Below are 27,707 nucleotides of genomic sequence, written 5' to 3' on the forward strand. Positions count from 1 at the left end.
GAAAACTGTTCACAATTTAAGGAGTCACAAGCAGACGTGGCCTCTTGTTACGTCAGCAGGTTGTAAAGATCACCCATTAATTGCTTATTCTTTAATCTGTATGTATTAATAATAAACGAAACAAATTGCCAGTGGTTGAGACGTGAATGGACTACAATGTTTAGTTTAAATGAACTTACTGCTGCCTTGTGTGGAAATCCATGTTAGTGGGAAAAGTCAGTATGTGGGTTTTGTGACTGATTTTCAGCATCATTTTTAACCATTCAGAGGTTCATTCGCACTCTCATCTCAAACAATGATTCCTCGAAGTCTGAGTGGGTATATGTATGTTATGTAAGAATAACTTACACGGGGTGGGGGGGCTTTTTGTCAAGTACATTACAGAAAGTGCACCTTCTTGAGAATCTTGTATTTGGGGGTTTGTCACGTTTCCACACGTCCAACTTACTTTCGCTAGTGGGCGCTCTAGTATTTGGAATCGAGGATTTAGGAAGGCGATGCATGCAAAACAATGGTGCATGATCTCATATAATCATCACTATTTAAGCGAACTGACCGATAACTACACTAATTATCTTGTGCGCTATTGTCGAACCGAAGCAGAGCGATGACGGGCAGAGTATTTTTTACCAACATGTCCCGCTTTTAAATGCAAAAGGTATTAAGTCAAACTGTCGCAAAGTGTCGTAAAGTAGCAGATGGCTGGCAGCGATCTGGCGCCCCCGTGCGGCGGTGAGGGAAACGTCTGTGCTGAAGCCGTAGCCAGCGAACAGGCGACCTGCTGGGTAAACAAGAGTGGATGCCTCGAAAGGCAGGAATGGCAACTTCGTCGAGGGCTAATAGTGAGACATTTCCATCTTGTCAAATAGAAACACAATAGAGAGGTCGCACTGGCTGTTAAGATTCGATAGGATTGCTTTGCGAGTCAAAATGTCAGACTGTAGTCGGGTATTTGATGAGTGAAGTGGGACTAGCCTTTATGTTAGCTTAGCTCGTAGCCATCCAGGGCCCATTGCCTTCGATTTTGCCTCTCGGATCAGCTCGGGACTGTGTTGTCAGTTTCACAATCCCAGCCGCTAACGTCCTCGGATCGCGATGTCTGTGTAGGCCTGCCGAGTTGTAGTTAGGGTTTACATTAGGATAACTGCCGACTTTCATCGGTTGTCATTATTTCCCCACAGGATTTAACCTCATATGCTACAAAAAGGACGGTGACACCATTTGAAAAAGGACTTAGACCCAGGTACGTGTTGTCTTTGTTGTCTTCTTTCTGGAGTATGTGTCAGGCTAGGTGGCTAGCTGTCCACTGTGGTTTCTCCTGGTTCGTCATCGCTATCCTCTAAACACAAGTTACTAACACTGGGTATTCATATTATCGTGCTAATCCCTTAACTCGAGTTAGTCTGGCCTCAGTCACTACAGCAGCGTTAGTGGGACACGGACGGACAGCAGCCGAGCTTACTGTAATTGTTAAGCGTAGTAGAAACTGAGCTTAGCTCCAGCACTGTCAGGCTACATGGATCTATGTTACTCTGTTTTTGCTTTGCCCAGTCAGAGTGGGCGATCGTGGTTTCACAGACAGAAAGCTCAGTGTGGGCATCGTTAGCAGCAGCTCAGCAGTCCTGTCTCAGTCGTACATCTTGAATTGGCTTACTGTTGCCATTTCTGTTACACCTTGTATTTTCTGCCATAAGTAGCTGCGGCTGGTTTACTCGAGAGCATCCGCATCATCTCTTACTTAGGCTTATGTGGCCCTATTTGTTAGATATTTGCAGTATTCAGCCTTGATGCATGGGGATTTTTTTCCTTGAGGGCTGTCCTCTGAGGCCCCTGAATTCATGCATGTCATTGCGCAGCTTTCTCTGTGGCATCTGAAGGACTCTCACTCACCAGCGAGTTTGTGTATATATATGTGCAAAAGCAGTAAAAGCGCTGTGGCTTGTGTCATAGATAGTGGGCTCACTAAATTCTGCAGAAAAACACTCCTTGGCACGATCAACCTCATCAGCCCTATTTCGCAAAAGTTACAACTTCAGGTCAAGTGACAGCCAGCATGTTGTTATCAACTGAGTTGTGAACAGTGAAATGACATTGTTCAGTGTGTTTTCAGGCTGTTACAGCCCTTCTGATGCCATGCAACGTTCAGGGACACCTGTACAATCTATTGCAGTCCAATACAATTACCCTGCAGCAAGCACCAGCAGGAATGTTGTTGTGTTACATTTTTACTGAGACGCTGCCGGACAGATGGAGAGTGAACTCTATGGTAGGTTTTGTGGCTGTGTCCTGTATCGTAAAAAGTCTTTGTGGGTCTTGGATTTGCTAACCACAGAGGCCCCACAAAGGAGTAAAATGCCTTCAATGCAGTGGTTTGTTGTTCAGATTTGACCATGTTTGTCAGGCTTTGATTATCAGAATTCAGATTTTGATGAAGATAAACGTACATTGTGTCGTTTCAGCAGACAGTGTGGATGGAATAAGTTAAGTATTTGTTAGGTTTTTATTTTTTGGGGTTGTTTGACCTCACTTGTACTTCCAGAAGGCCACACAGACCGGGTCGGTACAATGTGTTCCCAAAATCCCCTGCTGAAATAGTGTTTTCTGATTACATCATATCAATAAGTGTGGTAGGCATGTTGCTGTGGGCGATGTCACCACATGCATCAAGTGCATTAGGCTGCATTTGTGTAGTTTTCTTCACACTGTCCTGAATGTTATGTGATGGTTTGCTGAAAAACACAATTCACAGGTTGATCGTGCAGATATCCAGCACCCTGTGTGATTCAGGCCACAGTCGTCTCTGCATTGGAAATATCCACAAAACCGTTGAGCAGCTTTGGATTTTTTTAATTTTTTTTTGGAATCATGCACGTTCTATGCAACTCAGTGAACGCCGAGTGTGCGGCTTTGCCTAAAATACACAAATGGGATCTCCAAAACGATCGTCTGGATCAGAATTGGGGCAGATCAAAGCATCTGTTAAGGGATTGCTATTAGCTTTATAAAGCCTGATATATTACAGATCCTGCTGAATCAGGTTTGTTGCCAAGTAGATTTTCACATGCAAGGAATTTGCCTTGGTATTTTGGTGCACAGCAGTCACAATAAACACAGCAAGAGAGAATAAAAGTGGACAAGTACAACAGGCTAAGAATCTTGAATATGGAATAGAAATATATTATTAGTAATACATTACTTTATATCAGAATATTTGTGTAGTTCAGGAGAAGAACACATCCCTGAAATAGCTCCGTTTTCTAAAAAGCACCAATGAGTAATATTTCAGGTTTTATTCATTGCATTAAAAGGATTTTTCCGTTTTACTGTCAGCTGAGGGCACAGAGAAACGCTAACACCACCGCTGCCTCACAGAGGGTGTAGTACGCCATGCAGCTTCTGAAAACACACACAGAGACTGAACGCAGACACAAACTTTTTGTTGCATTCAAAAAGTGGTCCATATTTCGGCTCTGCTGGAATTTGGCGTTGTTCTGGGAGACCTTACAGCGCCGTGAAACTTCTCCCACTGTAACATGCCTGAAGAGTCTCTTTCTCTTGGGGGGGTGACTTGTTTGTGCACACAAATATAGACAGAAGTGTTCCAAAGTCATGCCATAAACACGAGAACGAGTTCCATGGTGGATATCCCCTTTTCACTTAGTCTGACCCAGACTAATCAGCATAACGGTAAACACATCAGCATTGATTCAGCCGTGACTTTTGACTCGGCCTCTGGGGATTTATTTTCTCTCTTTAATCAGCAGTCTTAATTCGTACTAACACACATTTGATACCATGAAGCATTGTTATGAGCGTATGAATGTTTGTTTTGAGGCCTGTATGTTCTTGATTGATCAGTGACATGTTGTATTTAATGTCATGTTTTGGGTTTGTGTCGAGTCGTTCAGTGCAGACAACATAAAGAAAACTAGAATTATCACATCATGAAAATATGTAATAATATGGACAAAAAGGTAAACATAGTTATCACATTCTGACAGACCTTTGTGTCATGGTCTATGAACTGATCATCTGCTTTCATTTTTTTATCATTTGAATATGTTATCATTTTTGTAATCAGTTACTCTAGTTGTTTAAGCTGAAGCCGGTGCCTCGGAAATGCTTTTCTTAAAACAGGCTTTGTCTCCACCAAAGCCCGTTTTAGCCTGATGCTTTGATAGATTTCCTCTGTCCTGCGAAAGGTGAAGACTGACAGTTACATTCAGGAAAGGTCATTTAAATGTTGTTTTCTAATGATCTGATGGATGGAGGGGGGGTCATTTTAAGATTTAGTCATATTTGTAGTGCACTGAAGCAGCTATCGAGCTGCGTTCTGCGGTCAGACTGTCTTATTTCTTCTGATTGATGTTAGGGCTGCTCGATTACGGCAAAAATCATAATCGCGATACTTTTGGTCAATACTGAGATGACGATGATTTAACAGGATTATTCTTTAACCCTGGAGACAACACACAGTCATTGAACTTTAAATAGAATAAAAAAAACATGTCTGATATGTGGTGTGTTTTATAATCATAGTCATTTTTATCTGATATATAAAATGTGGGAAAGGATTGCCGAAATGCGACTCAAGTCCTTTTGGCCTTTCCAAGCACCGGTACCATAACAGCAGGAATAGATGAGCACCGTAATCCAAGCAGCAGCTCGCTTGAGCGGTTTTCCACATACAATGGCTCTCTTGACCGCAGCAACATACCACAGCTCGGCTGAGGGTGAGTTTGGACTTTTAGGGAGGGAGCGCTTGATTTATACCACAGGACAAAACAAGAGCATCATTGCCAAACAGAACGCGGCGCAATAACCGTTTAATCTCTTGTAGTCATAATTGCTGGAAGTTGCTAAATAAAAAAACGTTGATTAAGCCCAACAAGCCGCCTGAATTCATCGCTGATGTCTGAATGGGCCATTGGTGACTTGCTTTTAATTTATTCACCAGTTTAATTAACTGTTCGTTTTCAGCTTTGCATTTCATGAATGAATTAGAAGATACAGTGTTTTAGCTCATTGGTCAGACGCATATTTAGATCGGAGCACTTTTTTTTTTGCCATTTTTTTGTTGTGAAATCAGTCTGATGTGAAAGGCCTTAACCCAGTCACTGACACTCTGCTCTGTCATGCTGCACAGTGGCCTGTACCCCTGTAACTCTGTTCATTTCTTCTTTTTCTTCAGGTGTTGTGAGATGCAGCGGACAGACGTCTAGGATCTGATGCGAGTGCTCTTGCTGTTTGGCCTTTGAGGACTGACCTGCCACCATGAAGAGTGAGGTGCCATCTGAGGCCCCCAGCAGACAGGAGCATCTGAAGGAGCCACTGGTGAACCCAGAGCCCATGGAGGCAGCCAAGAACTTCCCCAGCAACATGGAGGTGATTGGAAAGGCAGGCAGCGAATTTGAAACCCTGTGCGAGTCGAGGCATCTGCCCCTGAGGGACACGGGGACACACAGGGACTCAGAACGGAGCCTCCCTGGGCGCAGAAAAAGAAAAGGCCAACAGGCAGGGCCATCAGACTGTGCGCTGAAGGAGGCCCACATCAGTGAGAGTTCACTGGCCCCTCAGCGCCCCAGGGTAGAACTTTTACAGCACCCCAGTGAGGACGAACATAATCACGAATCCTCTTTTAGTGACTGTGCTTCCTCGCCTTCCTCCAGCCTGCGATTCGGGGATTCGGACACTTTAAGCTCAGAGGACGAGGGGGAATCTGGAGCAACTGGGGGCCAACACAAGGCTCCTGCCCTGACAACAGGAGGAGCCACCGCAGTTGGCCTGCGCCCCATTCTGGGCCGAGCTCGGGGGAATCGCTCTCATAAGTGGGTGCGGTCTGAGGCTGAGCCAGTGCTGCTGAAGCGGCCGTGTCTTAGCAGCCGGCGGCCCTTGCATAGGAAACGCTTTGTGAAAACAGCTCCCGGAGGAGGTCAGCGGACTCAGAAGCAAAAGGAGCGACTAATACAGCAGAGGAAGAAACGAGAAGTTATTGCACGTAGGAAGTACGCGCTACTCCATAGCACCAGTAGCTCCAGCGAGGAGCTCAGTAGTGACTCTTCCTCCCCCTCTTCTACCGAAGGAGAAGATGAGCTGTACGTGGATGTCAGCAGCACCAGCAGCCAGCCCAACAGTGCTGCCGTTTCCACAGGTAATTACAAACCACGACTCGAGTGCTGTGGGATCTTTGTGCTGCATTGTATCTCTGAATTGAATCAAACACATGGTGTTTTACAGCATGAGCTATGCTAATGTCAGGTGTACCATGTGGTTAAAAGAATACAACAGGGAAGGCTTATGTAGCATGATACTGTGTCATCGCAGTGAGGTCACCGTGACACTGGACTGCAGACTGCGCCGTCAGGATCAGGCGTTATGTGTTTGTATTTTTAGAGTGGTGGCCATTCGTGTTGCAGCAGTTAAAATGTACAGATGCTTCTGTTGCATTGATAACCAGTCAGGAGAGAAAGTGTGGATTGTTTGCACAGTATTTAAAGCTTCTTTTTAACTGTTCTGAGACAATGTGGGTTTAATAGATTGCTGTTATAGAATAAGCAGAATGCTACACCACAATGTAGAAAAAAGTTAAACAAATATGCTCACTGATGAAGGAAAAGCAATGTCCTGAAGGAATCCTTCACACTTTCGTGAGTGATCACACTGTGCGCCAAAAAATAATAATCATCACACAATAATGTTTATAGAAGACTCAGAGTGAAGAGATTTGAGCTGCTCATCCTCCCAAAGTCAGAGGGAGGCCTCCAGCCGGCTGTAGGGGTGGGCATCGTCGGTTTGATACCTTAATATGAAAGTAATCATCGTTTAGAAATAAAGCAATGGAGAACAGAATTAGAATCGCTCTGTTTTGTTAAATATAACCAAATGTTGTTCGTTGAGCAGCAGTAGTAAAGTTTACAACACAAAGGTCAGCGTAGTCACTCTCAGTGGAAACAAGTCAAAAGCGTCACATTTGTCAGACGATATTCCTGACATCAAAATACTGAGTGCAGTTTGGAAAGAAACACAGACATCGGTCTTTCCTCCTGTCCCCCGTCCCCCCGTCCTCCCCCCTGTGCTGCTGATGTGATTCAGTGCCTGCAGGTACCTCTGGCAGAGGGCGGGGGGGGGGGCAGGGTCTCAGCCAGAAGCCAAATTTTAAGATTTGTGGCAAACTGAGAGAAACTGTTCGGCTCCACGTCGACAGCGTTTGCTTGAGCTCGTTCGTAACAGTGTGCTGCTAGCCGAACAGTCGCACTGTGGTTGTGTAAAACATCAACTCCTGCAGATGAAGATTCATCACATTTCTACTTTTTATTCCAGTTTGCATCAGCTCAGGTTTAACGTTACCTTCATTTAACCTGACTCACTGCCTCCATCACAGCCTCTCTGCTCTGCTGTCCGCTCCGTGTGTGTGACTGTTCAGAGCTGAGCCTCGGTCAGAAGCTAGCATGGCGATAACTGACAGCAGAACATGGTTGGCTGAGGCTAAAAAACACTCTGCACCTCGGTGTTGTAACGCTAGGGAAAACCCTGGATGTCTCCTAAAGTTCACAGGCACCAGGATCTCTAATGTTGCAGGATCCAGCATGAATTAACATATTTTAATTGAAGTACATTGATGCAGTGTGAATTAATATGCACTGAAAAGCAGAACAGAAAAACAGAAATGGTCGTGCTGGAGAAGAGGTCAGCATGTGTTATGCAACTCGTGAGTGAGAGCTTGACTTAAGAGTTTAATCACAAGAAGGTTGTTAGTGTGGCGAATGATCTTTTTTTTTTATAAAGGACCGTCTGAGGCGTGTATCGTCTCAGTATATCTAACTTTTAAACCTGTAGACTTGCAGTTCCCTTCGCTGTGAATCAGGATTGAATTGGCTGTAGCCGAAGTGTGAGGTTGTTTATTAACGCTCTCACTCACCGCGTGTTTAGTGAAGCAGAATCTGGAGGCCACAGGTTGTCGTTCACACCAGGTGATTTCATTGCGGCTGTCAGCCAGAGAAGGGGAAGTAAACAGGGGACGCACCTTCCATAGTTTTTGGCCGTGGTGAAAACATGCTCTCACCCTCCATTTCACAAGGCTACGTTAAAAAAAAAAAAACTCGGCGAAAAACACAATAAACCGCATTCTACCGCTTTTGACATCAGTTTTCCGTGAACATGATAAACGTTGTGACACACATAAGAATGTGGTGTGTATGTTTTCGGAATGGCCTGGGCCCAGCTGATAAAGGAATAGCTGCTCCTCTCGGCTTTTCTGGGCCCCACACCTGGCAGGCTGCAATGGAAACTGCAGCTCGCTGTACCTGTTGGAAGAACAGGTTTATGTAGCTCCCAGTCTAAACCACAGCTTTTTGCTCTCATTCTCTCATTCTGTGCATTCGAGACCCATTTTCTGATATGACAGAATCCACTATTTACATTAGGAGTCAGTATGTCCTTTAAAAAAAGCCCCATCTCGCCCTTGGTTCATTGTTTTTTCATCATTTTGCCGTTTAGCCTCAGCAATATTTTCTGCTGCTGTGGTCTTTGGGGAGAATGGAAAGTTTTTGTGCCTCTACGGTGGGAGGCAGGTGGGAGAAAATTCACACGCTGTTGAGCGGCAGCCTTTGCATAGAAACAGCAGGTCTCGGAGGGAAAACAAGGCATTTGTTTACAGCAGGGGAAGGCAAGGAGGCAAGCGATGAACGCTGCCTTCTAAATGCCCCCAGTTGGAGCAGGTGTGTGGTGTAGCCGCTTCGTCCTACTTCTAACCTGAAGTCGACAGAAGATATCAAATGTGAATAAATGTTCACTTTGAATGCAGGTCGCAACTGTTTTTTTTTTGTTTTTAAGAAGCTAAACTAAAATTGGAGTTGTGCAGTCTCAGGCATGTCCTCACATCAAGTGGCTACCTCGGTTGGACCTCAGATTGTTCCACCTGCTCCAGTGTTTTTATGTTCTTTATTATCATCTATATATTCATGATAGGAATACTAGTCAACCAAACACTGCACACGCTGGTTACAGTCGTCTGCAAGTTATCAGAAGGTGTTGTTGTTTGTGTAACTACATGAAGGCTTCACCGGAGTGCCAGGCAGCTAGACTTGCAGAGGGTGCTAAGCAGCAGACCTCAGGAGACAGTTGGAATAGAAGTCACACTGGGGAGTTATGGACTTCAGTAGCATGGCAAGTCACTTAGTGATGTGCACAGAAACACAGCGTACACTCCTGCAGCACAACATGTTGTTACTGTTACTCAAACCAGCTTTCGGAGCCCCCAGTGCATCATTGAATTTAATAAAAGGTTTTACTTACAACTGCTGTACTGGTAAATCTGCACAGGCGCGTCGAAATGAGATGAGGTTCATATATACTGTATATGCATGTAGGCTGAAAGTGGTGTCGATCTACTAGCTGCCATAAAAGGCTGGCTTATTATTCTCATGGAAGGCCAAAGAATGTGGGAGAGAATTTGTAACTTTGACTCTGACACCACATACATGAGTCAGCAGCTCTCACTTCCAGTGAGACATTGTGACAATAATTAGAAACAGCCATGAGTTTGTGAACACAAATACACCTATATTGTCTGCAACAGTATGCTGTATGTGATCTTCATCACTGGTTTCATGCCTGGGCTTAAGCCTGAAGATAAACCCATGGATTTTGCCGTGTGCTCAGTTAAAAACACAAAACACAGAGTCTGTCTGGGGAGGCACTGCCCCAAACCCCTCCCCCCCTTGGTCCTGACAGCATCTCCACAAAGAATGATGGACTTGTCTCAGATTAGTCTGCCATGACTTCAACTTGCTTGAGCAGTGACAGTGATGAACCAGACTACTTGTGTGTGATGTGGGTGCCATTAATACACACACATGCAGGACATTCCTAGAGATGACACATTGACGGGGGTCTTCTCTGAGAGTTTAGTTTGAAATATGAAGATTGTTAGAAAGAATAGATGGAGTTGTAATCATGGCATATTGCTGTGTATATATATCGATTAATATTTGTTATAATTTCCATAATAACGTAGTCTTCAGTCTCTCATCGTCCACTCTCAGTAAACGCACCTGCAGGGGGGCTTTCATGGTATTTCGTCCAAGCACAGATGGAGTGAGATGTGTTGCTTCGGCAACCAATCACAGAGCAGATTTGGGAACGGTGAAAGGGGAAAAAAAAAAAGCCAATCCCGGTGCAAACAGAGTTGAGCCCTGATGACCTACATTTCTCCTGCTCTCCTGTTAGCCTAATGATACCACTGTTGGCATAATGAAACTGGAGAAATACGATCGGGCCACTTCCAGAACCTGCTCGGTTTTAGGATAAGCCATTGAAAAAAAACAGGGACACAGGCCTTTTTGAGAATAAAAGCAGGAAGTACATGTGTGTTCTGTGGGAGAGGAGATGTGTATGACAGCATGCACAAACCTGCATAGATGTGTTTGTTTGTTTGCTTATTGGTTTATTTCTACTCATTAAACTATTCACCCAACTTTAATGTGAAAAAGTCCTCATTAACGTCGTATTGTACGGCTGAACCTAAATTCACCTGGTGTGTTCAGGTGCTCTGGATGAGGACGTGGTGGTGATTGAGGCGACGCCAGCTCCAGCTCCTGCTGTCCCTGCAAGCGAGGAGATCAACGTCACCTCAACCGACAGCGAGGTGGAGATCGTCACAGTTGGAGACGGTTTCAGGTGGGCATCTCAGCTTTTTCAGCAAACATTGAAATAATGTGTTTTGTATGAATTTTACATGAGCTGAATGTTCTAGCATTTCTCCAATTTTTGCATGATGTAAGGTAAGATCGTGTCAGGCTGTGGGTCTGTTTCACAGGTTGACTGTTTGCATAACGATAGTAAAGATAGAAGTTCTCTTATCACGGGTAGCATCTACATAATATAAAGGTTTAGGAAATAATATTGAACCCTGAGGTACACCACAAGTTTTTGATGAGATTGTTTTTCTTTCATTTTTGGTTCTGCAGATTGATGGAGGAGTAGAGCATTTGCAGACCTGTAAATCAGTGTTTGGTCTGATTGAGGGATCTTATTGTTTGTCCGAAGTGTTCAGAACAATTTTCTTTTGTGTGGTGGAGCCTGAAGCTGACGACAGTCTACTTCTCATTGCCTTTTGCATGGCTGGTCATGTGCTGCTGTTCCCTTTTCTTTAGAACATGAAGAACCCCCTTTCCCTATTCTGGGAGGCCACACTGCTTATCCTGTTTTTGTGTTGTTTTGGGGTAGTCTTTTTTAAAACACTAAGCTGAAGGCTGTGATTTCTAATCTCTGCTTTTGGTGGGGTACTGTATGTGAACTGGGTTGTTGGTCAGTAGGATGCCCTCTCACCCTGTAACTGAGCACGAGTGTTTGGGTTCATGAGCCTGTCACATTTGTGATTGTGCTCATGAGCAAGGAAAAAACGGAAGCAGTGTGTGAAAGAATATTCTTGATTTGGAACAAACCACATTTGGACAGACAGTGGAGACGTGGATGATGCTTCAAGAGAGGTTGAAAAGTCTCATTGGGATGTAATTTAAAGTAATAGCCACATGGACACTTAGCTGTACAACCCTGACTCCAGAAAAGTTTGGACGCTGAGAAAACCGAAATAAAAACAGAATGCAGTCATTTGCAAAATAACTGTAAGTCACCATTTCAGAAACCTGCTCAGATAGAAGTAAAAAAGTATGTGGTCAATAAGTTTTTCAAGGTACAAGTTACTCTCTATTTGATTATTTTGTAGAGGGGCAGTGCAAAGTAAGTAAGTAAGGAATAAAGTAAGGAATAAAGAGTAAAGTACACATTTTTAAAAAAAAGTTCCTTAAACAAACAAACCTTTTACTCATCAGCGTCACTTTTAATGCGTTACACCACCCCTGCCCATCATGATACAATCACCTGGAACCAATTGATAAGATCACCTGTTACTGTTTCACCTGATTACATTCCACTGCTTTCCAGTCTTCTGTTGCTCCTGTCCCAACTTGCTCGAAGCTGGTTGCTGCATCAAATTCAGAATAAGCAGATATTTACAGAAATCAATGAAGTTGATGAGGTGAAACCTTAAATATATTGTCTCAGCTGAGACAAAACAAGGAGCTCGAACCTAAAAGAGGGACGACTTCTGTTGCATGGATGTGGTTTGGGTACGAAAAGTCTGACACAGACCAGAAAACCATACTTTGTAAATGATGCCAGAGATCGGTCCACAGCAGACTCAAACACCTCTTTTACTGCTATATTTGTTAACCCCTGTATTTATTTTGTGTGCAGCTGTGGTTGAAAACTGTTTGCTATTTACTTTTCTTTATTCTATACAGTCATATTTTAGTTTTTTGTGACAGGCTTAATTGAAAATCAGTCCAAATGTTCTAAATACAAGGAGAAAAAAGTAACAACTGTCTTTTATATGTTTATATAATTCAAAGGTGATGAGAAATAGACTTTTCCATGTGATCATTTCATGACTGATAATAGAATATGAGATTTTGGTCACCACAGTACTACAAATAGTATGTTGCCAATAGTAGTTCACTACTTGGTAATTTAAACTAACAGTGAGCATCACAGGAAGTGAAACCCCTTTGATATTATTTTCAGGTAAAATAACCACAGAAGTGGTTTTTTTTTTTTTTTTTTTATGTGCTCTGGCCCATTTACAAGAAATCAGGTATAGGTTGAATTCTTGCTAAACATTTTCCAAGACACACCGCAGTGCTTTCGCGTGTTCTTCACACCTTCAGGTCTGGTTTTTAAATGAGTGTACGGAGGCTGGAAACAAGAATGAGTTAGGTTATCGTTTCCAGTGAACGTTACATCTGCTTAAAATTGTAGTCGAGTAAATTTTTTGACAGCGTTTGACCGGGAATGACACTGATGCATGCACAGATAAATCAGTCGTACAGAGAGGCTTAAGAGCTACTCGCTCACTGGGACATCTCTGACCACAAGAGTACAGAGCTGATATTCATGAATGGCCACCTGTGAGTGACTCCTGTCACTTTGCGTGGATGGTTGTAGATTTTGTGACGTTTGTGACCGTTAAAATCCATTCCTTACCAGAACAAACTGTGTAGCCAAATCCATATCATGGCTACCTTATCATGGTATATACTGCTTATCCCTAACCGCTATGGTCCTTTTTAAAGGACTTTGTTGAATAGGGAAGTTGATAAGGGCTTTAAGAAATATGCAGAGGATTAGTGAGTGGACCATCTGAGAGTCTGACTATACGGTAGCGCTCTGAGAGAACCGCTGAATATTTACAGTGTGAAAAAAGATAGCTCCCACTGTCACTCTCTGCAGCCCACTCCATTTTCCTCACCCCTCTGATAATCTTATTTCCCCGTCCTCATAATATGACTTCCTGTGTCAGTACTCCCCTAATTCCTCATGTAGGCGATTATGCAGCTCAATTCACAAACCTCTACCTCTGTGTGAGAACACAACACTACTGCTTTGTATCGATGGATCAGTAATATCTGAAAATACTTCCCACAAGTGGTTGCATCGAGCTTGGAATGCCATGCCTTGTCTAATCTGCCTGTTTTCCCTGACTTGAAAAGATGTCCTGGCTCGCTAGAGAATGTAGGGATGAGCTTCCCTGAAGGGGGGATGGGTAGCAGGGCAGCAGGAGGGCGGGGAACCAGAGACCAACAGAATCAGCAATGGAAGCTTTGTTTAGACCGCCAGCGGTCCAAGTTGTGAATGAATGTTTGTGTGTAACTTATGTCAGTATAGACACAATGCATGCGCTGGACACACGAACACACACACATAATAAATCATGGCCCTGGCTTTGAGGAGACATACATGACAAAAACATACAAGAACACACAGTATAAGATTGGAGGATAATATACTGCTAGAATTACAGCCTCGTTGTTGTTTGCCTCCACCAACCACTCAAGTTACGTCTATGTCTGTCCAGACTCATGTAATATATGTAGTGAAGACCTTCAAGGAATTTAATTATAGGTATTAAGTTTATTGTTTGGTGAAATGGGAGTTATTCCAGTGAATCACGTCCATTAAGAAAGATGCTGCGTTCATGACACGCTGTCATTATGGGCATCTTGATCTTCTGGCTCTTGTTTGTTTGTGCCACTCCACATGTTCGCTCACTTGCGAAGCGGTGCATTAGGAGCCCATCCCAGTGTTTTAACAGTGCTCTGTGTGTGTTACTGCAGGTTTATCCAGAGCACAGTGAGTCACAACAAACAGGGGTTATGTATCTCATATGGACCGCTTTAAAAAAGACCTTCGTCAGTTCCTGCCCTGATTCTGCATATCAGCTCAGGATGTACATGTTGGTCAAAAACATCTTGAAAGTCACTCGACTGTCTGTGACTACAGCACATCAGGACTCCTTCATGGTTATTATTATTAAGAAAGTGACCTCATCGTATCCTTATTTGTGAAGACAAACTGGATACTTTCGTCAGTGCAAAGCTTTATGCACCTAATTGTTTACCACTCTGACACAGTGCTATTCCCGCCTTGTATGATGTCATTCCCTTTAAGCAGCAGTTTACTCCACAGTATGTTACTGCAGTGCTCAGCCCTCAGTGCTCAGCCCTCCTTTGATCCCCGGGGCATGTGGCTCACATCACGTTGCTTGGCACAACCTCAGCTTTGCCAAGACACCCATTCCCATAGTGTTCATGTTTACAATGTACTGTTTTCCTTTTGGCTACCCCCCACCACCACCACCTCTGGGGGTCATGGTGGTAAACAGATATTTACAAAATAATCCCAGGTCTCCTTCATTAGGAACCCCTCCCTTGTGGCAAGTTGTGCTCCCTGGGATCCACCCAGAGCTGAGGAGCCTGGCCAATTAGATCCCAACACAACCTCCATGCCCCCAAACCCCCCGTTGTTGTGTGTTTTGTGGTTAGTCACAAGTTTGCGTATGTGTGTGCATGCATATTGGCACAAGTTTGCTTTAGCGATCTGTGAAGTATGAAAGTTAATAAGCTTCCTCTATTATTCCACTTGTATTGTGCAGCACGTCTCACAGGAAATTGAATTGATGCAGACGGTATGAGCGAATGGGAATCCCCCTTATCACAAGCAGCAAAGAGGAAGGCATTTCCTGCGTTAAGACACATCTGAGGAATGTGATCAAAGTCAAACTTTTTCTCCATTTAGCCCTCTGCATAATGAGGAATAGATCAATAACTTAAGCGGTCCTTGACGTTACGTGGTTATTTATGCTGTTACGCTTTTTTACATAATATAATGTTGGAGGCTTTGATTTTAATGAAATTCTTTTGAAAGACAAAATCATAAAAAACACAAGAATTTCTGTGTGTTTTGTAAATAAATGAGTATTATGAAGGCAGGACAAAAGCTAGTATTGATCCATTTTTTTCTATCATTTCTTGTGCGTCATTCTTTTTCCTATTTGTGCCATGTTGACTGTATCTGTTGAGGGAAGGTCAGAGAAACACTCGGGCAGGTCGCTTGTCTGTCGCAAAGCTAACACAAAGACAGATTACAATCATTATGCATTGACACCACGAGCCAGTTTAAAGCTTTCCCTTCATTTGACCTGTGTGTCGGTGGCGTGGAGGTAACCCGTGCAAACACAGGGAATAAAAATGTTCCTATAAGGGTTTATTGAATCACCTGATCATATCTTATGTTTCCATGATTTCATCACTGAACTAGTCTGTAAGAAAAGTTTGATGCACCAAAAGCTTCATAGTTACGATGGAGTTGTGGTTCACAGGGCAGTGTTTTTGGCTCTCAGCATACATCCTTTTCCCTCTGCTCGTGTGCATTTTGTAAACGCTCTCAGGGAACAGCGGTGAAATCCCCCAGCCACAAAGCTCCATGGTATCCAGCTTTACGGCACTCCCATGCAGTCTCTAGCCTCTGGTCCCTCGGGCTCATCCCTCCTCCCTGTGATTCCCTGTATTCCCTGGCCTCTCACTCCGGTCTCAGAGAGCAAGGGGGTAGAGCGACAGGAGCCTTTGAGAGAGAAAATTAAAAAGAATAAAAAAAAAAAAAGAAGAAGAAGAAAAAAAGGAGGGCCGAAGGCAGGGGAGGAAGGGAGGTGCGGAGCATGTATATAGGAAAAAGGAAGGTGGGTGGAAAGAATGCTGAGATTTCGGTGGAAGTGTTGCGGTGGTTGTGGATGCAGAGCTCCATGATGAAGAAAGCATAAAGCACCTTCATGTTCGCGTACATACATAATTCGGAGCTTGGGTTTCCATTTCAGTTTTGTGTTATGATAGTATGTCCTGTTTCAAACAGTGTAAATGTCTTGATGGAGTAATGGAGGCAATTTCTCAGGTTGAGTGTGGCTATTTAAAAAAATACTCACAAGGTGGATCTGAAGGCTTTTGTCAGAGCTGTCCACTGTTGCCTCCTTGCATACCTTTGCACCGGCAGCCTGGAAATGGGTTTGAGAGTCTGAGAGTCTGTGGTGAAGCCAATGCTTCACTGAGCTGTGAGAATACTACAGGTGGCTGTAATAGGTTTTCATGTCGGTGTGTCTACAGGTCACGTTCAGTGGGGGGTCTTGGCAGGATTTGGGCGAGTAGTTGCTCCCAGAATCGTCTCCAGGAGCCACGTGGACGTCACAGACAGTCCACCGTCATCCAACCACTGCGTCAGAATGCCGGTGAGGTGGTGGACCTCACTGTCGATGAAGATGGTAAGACATGTTGAAGAGTCTGTGGTCTTGTTTTAAGGATAACCACACATAAGCTGTGTGGTCATCAACAGATTTTTATGCACATTTTGGAGACCACATTACAAGAGGTTGATGGAAATAGCTAAATAAAAAAAAAACTCAATTTCACAGAAATTCATAATTACATCACGGTAGTCAAAGGAAACAAGCATTCATTGGCATTTTCTTTTGCCAATTTTATCAAAATTCTCTCAAAATATGTGACACATTTAGATTGAAACCCAGCCACAGTTTCAACACTGGCTTCACTTGTCAGGTTATCTGCCACCTTTGAGCTGTGATGCTTTGATGTTGTGATGCTGGTTGCTCTTAGCATTAACTGTTAACTTGAAAAGTTTCTGCATTAAAACTGCTTTCAGGACGTGGATAATGCAGGAGCATACATACATATCTAACTAAGTACAGTATATATATATATACATAACTATATATAGTTATCATTGATTAAAGTATGCAGATTATCTCAGTAGATATGAGGTATAAATAAAGTGATGTACAAAATAGAGAAATCTCATCCCAGAGATGAAATGTCCTAATTTCAAAGGTTAAAAAGGGACAGCTCATCCTAAAATATCCTGCTCTGGTTTCTGCTGCATATATGTGAATCAATCATCCTTGTTCTCAGATGTTTCATAGCTTTCAGTCATGAAGAGGAAACTTTGATATTAGCTTTGAATATTTGCAGTCAAATTCATTCATTAGCATCAAGGTGAGGAAATACATCTGAACAACTCTAACGCCGAAAATATGCTTACCATGCCTCACACAGTGACGTGGAGCTGTCTTTTTGGTCACCTCAGCCTGGATTTTGAAGCCAAACATCATATGTTTCTTTGTTTTTTTCTTAATTTGGTTATGAAATAGGAGCTGTGTGAGTTGTGTTCAGTTTGAATATAGCTTTACAAATGTGTAATGTTAGCAGTCAGGGAGTACCAAAAAGATTGAATCAACTGGTAAAGTAAAAATGTCTGTTACCATGCTTTAAATAGCAGCCTAGTGTTCATCAGTTAACCACTCGGTGACAAGAATGTAGAGTTTGTGGTTGTTAATATAACCTACATTAACCTCAAACAGTGTCGGATTTATTTGCATTTGTTTTCACAGCACACCAGTGCTTTATTTTCTGTGACGGGGCTGCTTTGTAACCTCAGGCATTTGTGTGACTTAAGTCCAACGTCAGCCTCTTTATCAGCCCACACCCATGGCAGATAGTAAAATGGTAGAGGACTGAGTATTAGAGTATTTGCATTTCTTAGGAGAAAGAGGGGAAATTAATTTGTGAATATGAAAAGCAGACGGGTGCACACACTGGAATGCTAATAAGGTCTGCTCATCTCCTCGGCTGCTGAGCCTCTGCAGACAAGTCCACACATGCTACAGTCCACGCTGGGAAAAAGTGTCATCTTGGATTATAGCTGGTCACATGAATTGTGAAAATCATGCCTTTTTACCTACAAGTAGCAACTGGTACACCTACAGGTTGTCATATCAAATCCACGAGGCTTTATTAGTCATTATTGTAAACTAGCATAGCGTAAATAGAATTTCATCAAAAGTACGATGATTTGGGAAACTGCACACAGTCAGACCTCACTGGCAGATGCCTCTCCCATGAAATATTTCCAATTCACAATTGTCGTTAATCCCTGTTTTCCAAATCTTAACCTGACTTTTTTTTTCCTCCGCAGATCTCTCAGTTGTGCCAACAACCTCTGGCAGCATTCACCCTCAAACAGTCAGGTCGTCCTCATCGTCATCTTCCCATCATGCCTCTACCTCAGAGCTCAATGACGCCCCAGGCCCTTCCACTAGCTGCCCAGGCTCAATACCTGAAAGTATGCACACGCAGAGGCCAAGTGGCTCTGCTCGCACAGCCACAGAGGGTAAGACAAGACAGGGCACGGCATGTCATCTCACGGCTCTGAGGCAGCTCTATTTGTTTCTCTTCCTTTATGAACATTAAAATGCTAATCCGCAGCCTCATCCTTTATTTTTCTTTATCATTTATCTCACTCTCATCAGATGACAGCAGGCCCGGTTTATCAGGTACCGCAGGAGAGAACGCAGGCACGGCCATGCCCAGACTCCCATCCTGCTGTCAGCAGCACTCCCCCTGTGGAGGGCCCTCCCCTGGTCACCTGTCCCTGAGCCACTCCCATTCAAGCTGCCTGCAGGCATCGTCCTCTCAGCAGACCAGTGGCTCTCAGCACGGCCACGGTCACGGCCACGGCCACGTTCACGGCCACCACTTCATCCACCACGTCCATCACCCAGCACCGCAGCCCCCGGGCACCCTGCCCTTTCAAGAGGCGAGCTGCCCCGTGGAGCGACCCAGCGCTCTGCCCGCACCCTGTGCCGGAGTCAGCGGCAGCGGCAACAATAGTGGTAGCAGCAACACGGGCCACTACCATGACCAGGTATGCCTGTGCTGCGTTCAGGAAGTAGTTCAGGTTATCCAAAGCAGAGCACAGAACTTCTCAATCTGCCACGAGTAGTCGATGAAAAGATAACTTCAACTGTCTCCCTTCAAGTATGAATACTGTATGAACGAGGTGAGAAGACAGAGCGTTAAAGTGCTTCAGATGATCTCGCCATGATTTCGTACTAAGCTGCTTTGTCAAAGCTTCACCATGCAGCATCCTACCCACCTCCCCCTCAGTTAGAGAAGGTCATGGTCCAACACTTGTCACTACTCAAGACAAGCTCTCTATCTTCGCATTTAGCGAGAGACTGAGGGAAGGAAATAGGCAAAGGTTTATCCTCTGTATTTACTTCACTCAGGAAGAAAAATCCGACATTGAAAAGATGTCATCAGACATGGTACGTGACTGGAATTGTGTACGACTTGTGTGTGACTGTATGAACTCTTGGATAATGATCTCAAAGGAGGACTCATTTAGTATTCCGCAGGAGAAGTTTGTCCCTCTTCTTTCTCTCTAACATCTCCGCCTTCCTTCCACAGCAGACTCTGCCAGTGGACCTGAGCAACAGCAGTGTTCGGAGCGGTGGAAACAGCGGGGCTAGTTTCCATGGCAGCACGTCGGCTTTTGACCCGTGCTGCCCGGGCTCCAACTCACGGCCCCCTGCTTACGTTTCCCAGGCCACCCCTGGGCCCAGCCAGCCAGCTGTGGTGGACTCATTCAGCTCCTCCATGGTGGCTCAGCCCCAGCCACAAACACAACCCCAGCCTTGCAGACATTACATGCACCCCTCCTGTGAGTACACCCACTGCCTTCATGCAATAGGAAACCAGACACTCAGTACTAGAGGTTTTTTAAGTGTTGTGTAAGGAAGGAAATACATTCAACGTGTTTATTACAAGGAAAGGAAACAAAACGTGTTCCGGTCAGAAACACTAATATAATTTCTTTAGAAGAAATTCCACAGGGCACATTTAAAAGGAAGAAACAGGGTCTTTGGGGGAATTATAAGAAATGCTGCTGTTTGTCTCAGCTATCTTGAGGGGCGTGTCGGTGTTTGATTGACAGCAGCGTGCAGGCTGCCAGAGTGCCATGTTGCACTGTGGGGAACTAGAGACAAAGTGAACAAACGTGCACTGCAGCCTACAGCAGTGTTGTTGGTGGTATTGAGGAGAGAGCACACCAGCATGTAACCAGGCTGAAGTTACACTTGCAGGTACATGTTCATGCTGTTGAATGTGCGCAGCTGAGCAGCTACTTACTCAACTACCCTGCAAGATCACCTTAGTGAATGCTTGGTTGATGGCTCGATCAACAAGTCAAGGTGCAGGAGAGGACGGGCGTTCATGTTTGTGACGAAGACGGAGGCTTTTGCAGGAAAGCTAATGTGATTGTTGTTCATAGTCTATGGCTCTCGTGTAACACGCCACCGTATGCCTGTGACAGAACGCTGACATCACTGCTTGATGCAAGATGTGATTGGCTGCATCGAAGTAAGATCTCCATCTGCACAGATGATAGGAGAGTGGTATTCATTTGAATGAATGCAAAGGTGACCTCAAGAAACCAAAAGATCTAAATGTCTCCCTTTCGGTGTCTGATTTTGTTTCAGGTATGTGCTGCAGTAGACAAAACAAAACAAAATGTAACCTGATTTTCAGTTTGACTTCAGGTGTCTGCTGCTGCATCTGGAAAATTCTCTCGTTCGCTGTGCCATAATACTTGTGGAAATTGGAAGACAGCTGCACTCACAACCTAATGCTAATAGTAATTAAGCGGAGCCCGATGGTTAATGTGCCAAGTGCTGTGGGAACTGTACCAGGCAGAAGTAGTTAATTGCTCATTTTCTTCAGAATAGTTCAGTGTGGAGAGTGAAGCCGTGTGACAAGGCTCCCCTGGTGGGGATGTAGTCGGAGAGTTAGTTGCTGCTGGTTCCTACGCTCGCCTCCCTTTCCTGCCACTCCTCCTCATTTTACCGCAGCTCAGATAAATAGCGAGGAAGTCTGCACCAAGAAGAACAAACCCCCCCAAAAAAGTAATAAATATTTATTAAGTGGATGATTCACAGTAGTGAACTCAGATTATGTTGTCTGTGCCGGAAACCTGTCACATTAGTGAGAGAAGGTTTGTGTCAGCAACAACAACAAAACAACAACAAAATGCTGCAAAGGCATCATCTGTTACACGACGAGCCAAGATGTTTGTCTGCTGGCACAAAACACAAACCCTTTTGCCCACATTGTGACTGATGACGAGGTGAAAAATGACTGTTTTTGTCATTTCCTTAAACGATAAGTTGAGGCATTCTATATTTATGTTAACAAATCCCACAAAATTACCAATATCAAATACAAATGATCCTGTTAGCAAGTGTTACCTGTGTAGCCAAAGACTGATATAGCATAATCCTCTGCAGTGTATGTGTATGTGCACCATATTTTAGGAGAAAAAAAAAAAAGACGAAGCTGAGGATCCAAAGGTTATTAAAAACACTGAGCCTCAGTGATGTGCTGGATTGCTGAGCCACAGAGAGGCGGGAAAAGTCAAAGTATTGACAGACAGACTCACGTTGTTGCGTTACAATAACAAAAATGGAGAGTATCTGCAATGCTAGCCTTCGGTGTCTTAAGATGTTTTACGTCATTTCTGCCTTTTCTCTGTCTTCAAACCCAGATGGCCCCCTCGCACGCTCGCTGCATCACCAGCCCTCCTCCGCCTGTCCTCATTCCCATGGGAACCCCCAACTTACTCCTCAGCCCCCTCCACAAGGCGATTATGTTATTCCCCACACTGTCACCTTTCATCCGCCACTGCCATCCCACCCTTCGGGCCACGCCGTGCCCCCCGCCCCTCCCCCTCCTCTGTCTACCCACCACCTCTCCAGTTCAAGTGCCCCACTGGCCCAGCACTTGCCTACGGACCACCAGACCCTGCCACACCATATACCGGCACTTGGGGCCTCGGTGCAGAGGCTCCATCAACACGAGATGCTGCAGAGGATGGAGGTCCAGAGGCGCAGGATGATGCAGCACCCCACGTGAGTACCACCGTCACCCAGCTGCCTTTTTCCTCATTCTGAGTATCAGCGTATTAGCGCGAAAGATAAAGCTCCAGATGTGAACCTGCTTCTCCTTTTCTTTGCAGACGAGCACACGAGCGTCCGCCTCCACACCCACACAGAATGCACCCCAACTACGGCCATGGACACCACATCCATGTGCCACAAACGATGTCTTCCCACCCTCGCCAGCCTGAGCAGAGAACCGCATGGTCAGTAACAGAGGCAGTGAGGCTTGACGGATGGCTGCTTTCTGACCTAATTTAACCCAAGTTTTACATGACTCAGCGCCTCCTTGGTTAATGTTCGGCTCGACCAGACAAAGTTTTGACGTAAAGATGATTGATCGCTTGCTATGTGTTCGTCGACAGGGAGCTTGGCATCGAGGCTGGAGTGACTATGGCACCATACCCTTCAGGGCACCTGCACTCCCACCTGCCCCACTACCACCCTCCCCCCAGACTGCACCACTTCCCCATCCCCTTCATGGTGAGAGAAACCCTCAGCACACATGCATACATTTGCATAAATGAGAGAAAGAATCACTTTTATACCAAGTCTTGCTTAGATTAATGGTGTTGGCCCCTTATTTAGAACATCAGTTATTTCAAGGATGGTTTGGTGAAGCACATGAATAATGCATTAGCAATTAATAGTAGCTCATCAGGCATTTCAAGTGCACACTCAACAAATCCACAGGCCTTGAGACGGATCCTGAGCCAATATAGTCGACAGTTTCCGGATGTTATTGCTTTTTCCTTGGTCACCCTCAAACATCCAAACGTTAGTTGCCTTCTACAATCGGCTCTCCGCAGTGGCGAGTGCACATAACGTCGGGCTGCTGTTTTCCCAGTTGTGTTGAACACGCCACGTCCACAGCTCATCACAGCGTGCACTTTCAAAATTCGGGGGTAGAGAAGTAGAACCAAATGATATGCAAGTGAATTCCGAGTCGACAGAGCTCATTACTTTTAATCCTTATCCATCGATGACCTTCTCTATGAATTTGCCATGTTAGCTAACTTTGGATTTTAGAACCAGCAGTTACAGCTTTCACAAAAATGACTATGGGTCAGAATTTGACAAAATGACAGATACATGGGGTACAGTTAAACTTAAAGGACGATGATCTATATTTTTATTATAACAGCGTATCAAATGACAACATGAAAATACTGTGATAATGTGAAAGAAGCCATTTGTAAAGATGAATCATCAGCTAAACCTGCAGCTCCCCTCACCTTCACGGAGCTTTACGGCGTGTCTTAACTCATTGTTTAGCTGTCTGGCCCACAGCCTTACTGTTATGGCTCACTCTCACGGCTCTCATATGTCACTTTCGGCAACAGCAGGCAGCTATTTCAGAGAAAAAGCTCTTCAAGAAACACTGTATGCTACCTGCTCAGCACCAAACGGCAGCTTGTGAACACAGTGGACCCAGATTTTTCCATCAGGAGTTGTTGGAGACCAAAAGCAGAACTAAAGTAGAGTGAATGTTGGACTTTAATCATCTCTCTACAGGTTCCTGTCTCTGCCAGTTACGCAAACACATGTAAGAATTAAATTATACAGCATTGCTCCAAGTCTAATGACTCAGCCACTAATAGCATACATTATATTGAACCCTCCCCAGAAGATTAAGACCCCGTCAAATGAAAGAAGGTTTATCAAAAGTGTGAAATTATAAACTGAAAAATGTATAGGAGCCCTTTGATCCACAAACTATAAAGTGCGTTCAATTATGAGAGAGGCATGCAGGGATTTTTCTGACTAAATGTTTTCCTAAAGTTGAACAAATGGTGTTGATACATGCTTTCTTTCCATCCCTCACAGCACACTGGCATATCTGAAGTGACCTACCCGCACATTCGGTACATCTCATCTAGAATGACTGGCTTTGGAAGAACCTATGAGGTGAGGCTTTTTTTCCTGTGTGACTTCCCAAGAAAAGTTATTACCGTTTCATTCATCACTGCCATCATCAATATTTGACTCACTGCCACATGACCGATCGCTGTTTTCATACTGTAATAACAAGTTTACTGTACTAATACTAAAGTGGAAGTGCATACAAACCTGAGGTCCACTTATTGGCTTTTTCCAGACTGTTCAGCCCCCAGCTCCCCATCTTTATCAGTGACGGTGTTTGCTCAGTTAAAGTCTGTTAAACTCGAGACTGCCGTAACTCAATTGGCAGAGCAGATCAGCCATTAATCATAATGCTGGTGGTGTGATCCCCCGAGCTCCGGGGAACATCGACTTCTTCAAAAACAAGTATAACTCACCGAGCCACAGGCTTCAGCCACTAAATTGGCAGGGATTTATGAATGAAAAGCATCGACGCAGAAAAGTCTGTTCAGGTGGGCTGTCATTTGTGCCAAAATGTGCACGAGTGTGTCATTCGCTCAGTGGTGTGTTTCTGCTTGTCATTCAGGACCTGCTGCATTTAGAGGAAAGATTGGGGACTGTGAACCGAGGAGCCTCTCAGGGAACCATAGAGAGGTGCACTTACCCACACAAGTACAAAAAGGTGAGGTTTTGTGACAGTATTTGTGTGTAGCCTTGTACATATTGTGTATAGGATTGTGTAGACACTGTATGTAGATGTGCATGTCTGTTACAGTTTGCTCTGGGACAGAGTGCGCAGTGGTCTTTTGTGCTCATTTCAAACATCTGATGTTTTAGCAAAATACTGTAGTGTGTGAGATTGCAGCTGTGAAGACATTGTTGGGGAAAAGTTTCCTTAGAGGTTTCCAAATGTATCTAAATAAGCAATCTAACACCCTGCCACCCAATACAGAAGGTGTTGGAGAGAGACATTGACCAACAGTTAACCCCTGAAGCTTGGGCATCTATTGGGAAAAATATGCACGCAACCCCAGAATCGGTGAGAAATAATGAACAAATCAATTTGGAAACATGTCTCTGCTCACATGTACAGTAGATGTTAGTATTAGTCTTGGGGGCCAGGGAATTCGGCTCTAGAATAACTTTGATTTGGATAACTGTGATTTGTTTAGCATAGAGACGAGAGATAGAAAGTTTTTTTTTTTCTGTTTTCAGGACAAAATGACCATTCTCTCTGTCCCCAAAAGAAGTTAATGTTTTTTTGTGTTTGTTCTTAATGTAGTTACCTCTTAAAGGCAGCATTATATTTTTATAGAAAAGCAGTATTTGTAAAGTTACCGCAGTGTTTTAGCCGAGCAGTTAAATGTGTTTAACAGCGGATTAATAGGATTATTAACCATATGTAATGAGCCTGCTGCGGCAGCTTCACCGGCGATGCTGCACATCAAAAGTCACGTTTCTAAATGTTTCCCGCGAACAGAGAAAGCTGCATGGTAAGCAAGACGAAGACGAGGGGGCAGACGAAGACACAGAAGAAAAATGCACCATCTGTCTGTCAATCCTGGAGGAGGGGGAGGACGTCAGGTAAATGGCTCCCCTCCTGGGTGTTTGCTGCTCTCAGGTTTGAGTGTGTTCAAATGTGCTTTCAGGGGTGTGAGTGTGTCAACACAGACATGTGGCATGGCAGGTGCGCTGCTTTCATTTTGCCACCGTCTCTTGGGATTTTTTATCTTTTTATTTATTTTTTTGTTTTAGACCCCGAGGTATAGTAATCAACAGAAAACCCCAGAGTGCCTTAAAATTAGCGGCCTCATGGAGCCGCTTTTTGGCACTCGCTCAGGTTTTTGTAAGAGGATTTTCTGCCCTCTGTTGGTATGAAAGGAAGTGATGAACGGCAGCTTTGAGCTTTGCCGTGTCTTTTTTTTTAAGTTTGTTTTTAAGTTAAAAAAATATTTATTTTTGGATAAATTATTTATGTCAGTGATTTAGGTAAATGGTACACATTTCCAAACCATAACACACCACACCATGACGAATGTTACCCAGAATTAAACACAGACACAAATTTGTTCATTTTGGTTTTAGATTTTTTTTAGATTTGTTGGTAAATCCTTCATCAGTAGAAACTGTGAACGAAAAATGTATTTCACACATCTGCGATAGCATCAGATGTTCTTCACACCTCTAGTTTTTGTAAGTATTTGATGTATGTAAGGTATCACTTTGCTTGTGTTATCATTTGTACATATTTAAAGTGGAAAGAGTAGCTTTGCCACTGTGAAGTAAAGATCCGAGGGCTCTCCAAGGGCATTTTTAAAAGATAAAGTTGATGGTATTCTATATTTTATTGACCTCAATACATCACCCAGTGTAATGATAGAGCTCACTGATGTGTTTCCAATGGTTCTTGTACAACAATGGCCATCTATGGCACAGAGAAATAAGATATATCAGGCTCTGCCGACACAGACAATACGCGTTAGTAGGATCTATTCATTGTTGGTAGGAAAAATATAGAATATCACAAGACTGCCTTTAAGCAGTCAGTGGTCATCAGACAGTACATCTTAAATAATACAAAACAATACAAATACAACAGGAAAAGAGCCGCAAGTAGACCAGAAGAGCCGGACCACAGAGAAGGGAGGCTCACCACGTCTGTAGGCCGACAGAAACGAGTTCATGTGACATCGGCTGTGACTTAAAGGCTCTCTGCCGTCTCTTCTGCCTCTGTGTCTCCCCTCCAGACGCCTGCCATGTATGCACCTCTTCCATCAGCTGTGTGTGGATCAGTGGCTCCTCACCAATAAGAAGTGCCCCATCTGCAGAGTGGACATTGAGGCGCAGTTGTCTGCTGAGAGTTGATGCTGTTTTTCTAACACCCCCCTTTTGTTGAAAATTTATTTTGAGATCACATTAATTTTCTCTTCAGTACTGCAGTCAACCAAAGATGGCATGAATTACCTGCGCAGCTCTACCACGAGAAAATGAAAAAAAAAAACAAAAAAAAAACACCGGACAAAAAAGCATTGAGCCTAGAGTGCCAGCTATCACATATTAGTACAACAGCTAGAATTCTCCATTAAGGGTTTAAGATTTTATTGTATTTATAAAGCTTTTATGTAGCTTTTGATTGTTTCCTCAAGTGTCATTTTTTTTTTTTTTTTTTTTTTTTTTCCGTTTTGTTTTGTTTCTCTGCATGTTTCCTTGCAATGCATTTCTTTGCACATTTAACGTGGGCTTAACACGGCCTAACAACTTGCAGGTGAGGATAGCTGCTCTAGTAAAGATGCATTTCTGTAAACCTAATGCCTTGCTTTACTAGAATAGAATGTCAGCCTCCGGTTAAGAGAAAAAAAAAAGAAAAAGAAAAAAAAACAAACATTGCAGGATTCATTTTACCAATCATTGTATTGATTAGTTTCTGTTTAGAAGATGTGGATTGTTAGTGAAAGATGTTTTTTAAGTAAATCAAGACATTCCTAATCTAGGGAAGTATGTTAACAGATCAGCTGCTGTATTAGTGCACACCCAGTATTTCTAGAGTGGAAATAAACTCCAATGTTCACCTCACTCCCAGAATATGCACATGCTTTGCTACGATTTACACCTCCCTCCAGCACCTTCATTTGACTAAAACGCCGTCATCGCCATCGTCTGATGTATTTTAGAGAAGCAGAAAAAGAATGTCGCATCC

At 43.8% G+C, this 27,707-nt stretch overlaps 1 protein-coding gene across 4 annotated transcripts; it reads left to right on the forward strand.

The window, feature by feature from the left end:
* The first annotated feature begins 739 nt into the window (after positions 1–739).
* Positions 740–27,024, forward strand: rnf111 (ring finger protein 111). Of its 4 annotated transcripts, none has more exons than XM_076727956.1 (16): positions 740–842; positions 1,182–1,243; positions 5,192–6,151; positions 10,545–10,677; positions 16,491–16,645; positions 18,373–18,567; positions 18,707–19,101; positions 19,647–19,899; positions 21,778–22,141; positions 22,249–22,374; positions 22,534–22,651; positions 23,996–24,076; positions 24,597–24,692; positions 24,963–25,049; positions 25,491–25,594; positions 26,758–27,024. In XM_076727956.1, exons 3-16 carry the CDS (start codon positions 5,275–5,277, stop codon positions 26,873–26,875), a joined length of 3,102 nt encoding a protein of 1,033 aa, XP_076584071.1. In that variant the 5' UTR covers positions 740–842; positions 1,182–1,243; positions 5,192–5,274; the 3' UTR covers positions 26,876–27,024. The 4 variants fall into 4 exon arrangements, with proteins under 4 accessions (XP_076584071.1, XP_076584089.1, XP_076584080.1 ...); XM_076727965.1 differs by having other exon boundaries at positions 750–842; positions 19,650–19,899; XM_076727974.1 differs by lacking the exon at positions 24,963–25,049.
* The last annotated feature ends 683 nt before the right edge of the window (positions 27,025–27,707 follow it).

Source organism: Chaetodon auriga, chromosome 1, assembly GCF_051107435.1.
Source record: "Chaetodon auriga isolate fChaAug3 chromosome 1, fChaAug3.hap1, whole genome shotgun sequence".
In the NCBI taxonomy this organism is placed as follows: domain Eukaryota; kingdom Metazoa; phylum Chordata; class Actinopteri; order Chaetodontiformes; family Chaetodontidae; genus Chaetodon; species Chaetodon auriga.

What these genes read in the sequence shown, in the direction of transcription:
- rnf111 (XM_076727956.1), top strand. Translation starts at nt 5,275, where the DNA reads ATGAAGAGTGAGGTGCCATCTGAGGCCCCCAGCAGACAGGAGCATCTG. An exon ending in ACAGTTGGAGACGGTTTCAG is followed by an intron (nt 10,678 to 16,490) that starts GTGGGCATCTCA and finishes GTGTGTCTACAG; the next exon opens with GTCACGTTCAGTGGGGGGTC. An exon ending in CCTGAGCAGAGAACCGCATG is followed by an intron (nt 22,375 to 22,533) that starts GTCAGTAACAGA and finishes GTTCGTCGACAG; the next exon opens with GGAGCTTGGCATCGAGGCTG.